Source organism: Saimiri boliviensis, chromosome 5 (genome assembly GCF_048565385.1).
Source record: "Saimiri boliviensis isolate mSaiBol1 chromosome 5, mSaiBol1.pri, whole genome shotgun sequence".
In the NCBI taxonomy this organism is placed as follows: domain Eukaryota; kingdom Metazoa; phylum Chordata; class Mammalia; order Primates; family Cebidae; genus Saimiri; species Saimiri boliviensis.
Genome location: NC_133453.1, coordinates 41,801,064 through 41,807,901, shown reverse-complemented (window position 1 = coordinate 41,807,901; position 6,838 = coordinate 41,801,064). Strand labels below are relative to the sequence as shown.

The window sequence follows — 6,838 nt, the reverse complement described above, 5'->3', positions numbered from 1 at the left end:
TGTCAATCAAATGCAGAAAAATGAAAAACAAAACAAAAAACATTTACAGTATCAAAAGAAAACAAAATCACTTTTTACTTTCTCTTTGTCAATTCTGAAGTGAAGCACTTGCTCTTTCCTTATTAACATTAGTCTTTTGAGCAATTTTTTCCATTGTAAGCACTTTCTAAAAAATCATTTTCACACATTTCTCAGATACATCAATCCTTTCAGCATTCCTCCACGCACACATTATGGCACCCTAGCTCTAAATATAAAAAACTTTTATTATGTCCATTAACTGTGGACATATGTGCTCCAAAAGTTTCCTGACATGCAGTCATTTGTGGTTTTTTAATTATAAACAGAAAATATTCACTAGAAAAATAAAGCAGCAGCCTAAAAATATATCTTTATACATTTGAGTTTTGTTTATATATGACAAAAGATTGGATAAATGACTGTCCCAGTTGCCAGCTCCAGGAAGTGAGCATGCATGTATTTATAAAAACACAGAAACACACATATATTCACATGTGCAATTAAATCCATGCACTGTTCAGGACCTATACATCTGGAATTGTGGGTACCACTGTCTTGTTTCTAAAACAAGGGTACAAATTTTCCGAAGACTCACCAGGTCTCTCTCTGCATGAAAAATTAAATGGGGAAGCAAGTAATGCCCAGTAAAATACTTGACAAACAAAGTCATATTTATTGAATGCGTTTATTTTAACAACCAAAAAATTCTAACAGCCTAACAATGCACATAAGTTAAAAATTAATTATCACTTAGTGATAACAAAGATAGTTGATTTACATGGAAAAAAGAACATTTACAATATGTTAATCCTTATTCACATTGTTGATACCGCAATAAAACACAATTTGTTTTTTTCATTTCACAAAAAAAAAAAAAAAGGCGGGAAATTGTGCTTTGTCAAGAGGCACTACAAGAGAAAGTTTCTTCTTCCAAATAGATATTATATGACAGATATTGAATAAATAGACATATATGCATTGTAATTCGCAAAGATCTGGCAAGACCACAGGCTAAAATGCCCACAGATTCACTTAGAACCACTGCAAACTTGGCAGTGAAATTAAAAAATAAAAGGCAAGACTTAGCATTGAAAAATACCTAATAAATTTTTGGTTGAAGTGTAAAAGATACCAAATGCGGATGCCATCGATAGATGAACCACCTTGTAAGAGCTTGGCAAAATCAGTTTCCATTACGTGTACAGAGTGACTTTCAGCAACAGTGTAAGAAGACAATTTGGAAAGAGTAACTCGGAGATCAGGAAGCAGCAACCATGGACTTTCTGATTAAAGCTGCAGCATACTACAGAAATAGGAAGGATGGGCCCAGGAATAACTGCAAACAACCATCCTTTTGCAAAGGTATATGACGCTCGTGTCAAGATAATTTTTAAACATCATTATTTGAAAAAGTACAGGAAAACGTCCCTTTAAAAACTCCAGAGGTTACTGAGCAGCTAGAATTAGCTTGTATTGCAACATGTCTTCTCCCTGTATATTGTAAGTTCTGAGTTAATATCTACACATAGAGGTTTTTTTAACTCCTACCTTTTATACCTTTCAAATATATAAATAGTATTAACAGTTATATTACAATGTTTGTGTAGTAAACAGAAAATAACTTTCAAAGTGATATTGCATGAGGTCTTTGACAAGGTTTCGTGAGAGCACAACTCAAAAAAGAAAAAAGAAATCCAACCACGTGGGACTGTTTAATGGCCAGTTTAAAGCATGGATTACGTTCACTAGGCCAGTCCTGAAGGTGAGGTCTCCTCTTGCAATTACTGTAAGTAGAAGTGGAAAGTAATGCTTCTGGTGTTTCTCATAGGAAGCTGAAAGAGATCTGGAGTACTATAGTAGATTGCAGCTTTAATGCTCATCCCTTTAAACATCCAGTCAGCATTAGTTCTGCTTTACATAAGGTAATTGCCATGTAGGTAACTGGGATAATGTTTTCTTTTAGGATGAGTAGGTAATTCTACTGAAATCGCTTCACATACTCTATTGCCCGGAGCTGCATAACGATTCAAAAACAGTTCTTGTTAGGGCTGTCATCCCAGGAAAAGGGACAGGAGAGATTAGGAACTGAAAATGTTTGATTAGGTAGATGGAATGTGTATGAAGAAGAGGAAGCACAAAGTGAAACAGAAGTAGGGAATGTCTTTTGGGAGAGGGAAGGATAGAGATTTGAGAGGAAGCCCCTTTAACTGGGCAGCAACTTTTTTTCTAACTTAATATTACACTTAACTATTTTCTATTAAAAAAAAAAGACAAAAAAAAAAAAAAAAACAGCAACAGTAAACAACTTTTAAATGAGCAGGCTTATTAATTTTCAAATTTGAAGCCACAAGCAGGTAAATAAATTTCACAACAAAATGTGGCTCATACTATGAATTCCATATGTCCAATGTTAAAATGTCATTTGATCAAGACTTGCACTAATAGAGTTTTCTCTGCACTGAATTTCAGTTTTATTTATTTGGAATTCCACAGAAATGCATCTGTTCACGACAGTAATGACAAATTGAATAACGGAACATAGCGAGTCATTTTATTGAGTCATTTTAAGTGTGCATTGTGTCTTTAAAAATAATTTGACTTGTATCATTTTAATGTGCCCTGATTTTTTTCACTCTACTTTCTTCTATTTCTTTTCTTTTCTCTTTTTTTTTTTTTTTCTTTTTTTTTGGCAGTGTTGGTTTATTTTGTTAAATACATACCTCAAAAATTACCCATTAAGCTGCCAGATAGGAAGCCATAGAATTAAAAAAAAAAATCAGGGACAAACACAAAAAATAAATAGGAATTCAAAAATAGTCACCCCACCCTGAGAGCAGGCCGCAGTTTATCAAAAAGCCAAAGCGACTCACTGTGAAGTGGTTTTTTTTTTAATACATAAACAAGTCTTTTCTTTAAGAACTCATTTCACAGTCTATTCTTTCGGATTGTAAAGTCTCTGTCCCATGCAATTTTAATATATATATGTAAATATAGAGATATATACATATACATATACACACACACTTGTAGCTTCCTTCATCTATTTCGTAGTTCTTTTCATCCTGGAACTTGCCTGATGTAACTTCCGTTAAGTGCAAGGATAATGAAGGCAGAGTCTCCTGTGATTATAATAACTATGATCCAGTCACAGAGACGGGATAAAGTGTAACGCTTTAGTGTCTTTGCCAAGGCGATGTCTAATTCGGAAATACTGAACTTATTCAGTCTATAGGTGTATCCTGTGCAACAAAGAAATGTCCAAAAGGGTAAGAAAAACAAAACAGACATAAAAAGACAAAAATAAAGCAAAAAAAAAAAAAAAAAAAGAAGAAGAAGAAAAAAAAAAAAAAAACCAAACCAAACAAAACAACTTTTAAAGAAACAAAAGCAGAAAATCCTTGGACCGACGTATTGCTTTGCCTAGTAGGAGTTCACATTATCTCTGGTCAATTTCGGCAGGTGCTGCCTTGCTTTTGTCAGCATTTTCCTCCTCGGTCTCCACTTTGTACATCTCCTCGGAGCCTTCCTCGCTGTCATTCTCCTCTGACTCGGTCAGCAGCTCCTCGTCCTTATACTCGGCCACGTCCACCGCGGAGCCCAGGTGCTCCTTCAGCTTCCCGTGGTGCTTCACGTGGTACCGCTGGTTCTGGAAGAACTTGATGATGGTGTGTTTGGGGAGATCCAACTGGGCCGAAAGAGTGTGGATGGCTTCCTGGTCGGGGTACAGGCCTACATCATGAATAAAGCTTTGGAGGATCCCCAGGGCTTCTAAGGAGATCTTTGTGCGAGACCGGGGCTTTTTGGCACAACTGTCTTCAGTCGGAGGAGGTGGGGGAGGCGCTTCTTCTCTGGGAGGGGAACTCTCCTTGGCTGGCTGAGACTGCTGTCTATGAAGGACCTGATAATTAAAAGAGAAAAAAAATGAACACTGGACTCATGATTTTATCTTTCCAAAGCCATTGGCCCTCTGAAATATGCGTTATCTATGTAGCACTGGAGGTAAGCTATAGTCATTTGTAAAGTCAGGTCTTTGGGAAGCTTAAAAGCATTTCTGGAGATTTAGTATCTCACCTACAAAACGGGAGTTATAACAGTATTTGCCAACAATTAGTAGTATTTGCCAACATTTATATACTGAGACAAAAAGTCAAGTCATTTGTTGCCCCAGGTCATCTTGATTTAAGCAACCTGGCTTCAGAGTCTTCTATATATTTAACCACCAAGCTATGCCACCTCTCAGAAGGCTAACAGCAAAGAAACTGGACGCAAAGGGGAAAGTATAGACTCTACTATCATGGCTTCAAGTTCATATTCTTCCACTTAACTGAGTATCCCTGGGCAAGTCACTTAATATCTTTAAGCCTCGATTTCATCATCTAAGTAGGATAAGAAACTAACCTCCTGGGGATATTGTAAGGATTAAATGACATAATTATTAAAAAGAACAATGCTTGTCTTAAATTAAGGATTGGCAAACTTCTTCAGGAAAGGGCAAGACAGTAAATATTTGAGGCTCTGGAGGGTCGATCTCTGCCACAACTACTCAATCCTATTCTATTGCATAAACAAATGAACATGGCTGTGTTACAATAAGACTAGATTTGGCCCATGAGTCATAGTTTGCCTCATCTCTGGCTTAGAGCAAATATCCAGCAAATGACAGTAATTATTATCAGTCTCATAATGATTCTTACAGTATTACAGAGAAATAATTGGTACTTAAGCCAGGAAATCAATCCTTTGTAAAATTAGAAATGATTTTAGATACTTTTGGTTCTAATTTTGATCCTTTTGATTTTAAATGTATTTTTTTAGAATGTGAAAATGTTCAAACTAATTTAAAGACATAACTGTTTCTTAAGTTATGAATTTAAATGACTATTTTATACTTACATAGATGGACTTTCTCAATATCACTATAAATTAATTAATCCTCTGTTTTGCATATACTTTCTAATTTGTGTTTTTTTCTCCTAACGTTAAAGCTTTCTAGTTGTAATTTAAGTAATTTTTCTTTTATTTCTACCTATTCCCCACTCATTTAAATGAAAGCAACTTAGGTAAACTTACTCTTGATCTTCATAATTACTTAAACAAAATCTCTCTGCATGAAATAATTTCCCATTCTAATATTACTTGTATTAACTTCTTCAGTTTGATGAAAGAAAGCAATTTGGGGGAAATTGTCAAAGGAACTCAGCCCCAGCAATCCCCACAGGTCTATGTGAGAAGGACTTGGTAACGGGGGAGGTGGAGCATGAAGTCCCAATGAGGAACTGTGGCCACTGCCCGCACCTTACAGCTTCAGCTGTATGACAGAATTACAAGGCTACTGTGCTCTACCCGCTTACAATGTGTCATGCTGGCACCAAAGGCAAAAGACCACATTACCTATACTTAGGTCAGTGCCTAATTTCCTAAATCCCCCCAAAACTTTTAAGAAGAGTGAGTTCAGTTTTTAAAAAACACAATTCTTTTACTATTCTCTCATATGTTATGGATCTTTTTCATATAATAACAAATTAAACATTTTCCAGAGTTCAGGAGGAAGAAATCCAACCAATTCAAAGAAAACACGTTTAGTTACATTTGAGGATCATTCGTACCACCATCCCTGCCACCTTTCTACCACCACCACACACTACCCATATGATTCATGTGTTTTAGCTACGAAACATCAGCATCAAAGCAAGCATTTAAGAAAGAAAAAATCTCTGCCATTCATCCTTGTCTTGAGGGACATAGGATGAAAAGATACTTTCCCACCAATGTGAAAATGTCAGTCTTTTATGTAGAACTTAATAAGTATCAAGGCAGATGAAACTGCTAACTAAATAAGGTAGCAATAAACAAAAGAGGTTTAAACTTTTCAAGAAATAATCAAAAATCAAATAATAGTAAAAAGGATAATCAGAAGCAAATAAGAGTATCTGCTATAATAAGCTGATGGCTAGTGGCAGAAAGAAATCCAAAGCACAGGACTATAAAACAGTGGCACTAAAGTCCGTATGTTGACCAATTAAAATGAATGTTCTTAGCATTTTCCTTACCACTTTCAACTAAGAGTAAACTCATGTGGTCTGTTGTGGTAAGCTGGCATCAGCAAAAAAAGTGAGAGCTCTGTTACTTCAGCATCCTAATTATACCCAGCAGGGAAAGCAGAGCTCCGGGGAGGTGGTGGGGGTGGCGGGAGGAACTGGTGCCATTCAGGTCAGCAGAAGGCTATTTGCTCTGAGGCCATGATCTGGATAGTATGAGCATCGTAATAAATAAACCTCTGTGTCAACAGGTGAGGATTCCAGTTTTTGGTTAGAGAGAAACTGAAATTATGTGCAAAGTACATACTGGACTCAAGCATGAGTACTCCCCATTAGAGCAATTGTGCTAATTGGAAAACAAAAGAGAATTAAAATGCTCCATTTTCTAAATTATGTTTGCCTTCTGTAGTAAAAGTCAGCATAACGGTTCCATTTAATTGAATAATTAGATTGGTTCTTCAGGGACTTTCCATTGTGCATTGGTTAGATTTAAAGAGATTTTCCAAAACTATACTTTGAAGTTACTATAATCTTTCTGCATGATTGCATTTGTTCTTCTCCTTAGGTCCAACCAACTGGCCTACTTTGCTCCCCCTTATTTCCTAGAACTGAGCACTAGTAATACACATGTACAGAGAAGCCAAAAATGAAACAGAGAAAGAACAGTAAGAATACCCCCTCACTGAATGTTTATTCTGTGCCAGGTAGTTCTAAGAACTTTACAAGGTTTAATTAAGTGAATCCTGACAAGTTCCTCACAAAGGTGCTATCTGGATCAA

The 6,838-nt window shown here is 36.1% G+C and overlaps 1 protein-coding gene across 6 annotated transcripts in view; it reads right to left on the bottom strand.

Moving 5' to 3' along the window:
• Positions 1–692: 692 nt before the first annotated feature.
• The window catches only part of SATB2 (SATB homeobox 2), a 212,027-nt gene continuing 205,881 nt past the window's right edge, over positions 693–6,838 (bottom strand). For all 6 annotated transcript variants that reach the window (XM_010336467.3, XM_074399305.1, XM_074399304.1 and 3 more), the window contains one exon: positions 693–3,919. In XM_010336467.3, coding sequence (XP_010334769.1) covers positions 3,458–3,919 — 462 coding nt within the window. In that variant the 3' untranslated portion in view covers positions 693–3,457. The remainder of the gene's footprint in view (positions 3,920–6,838) is intronic.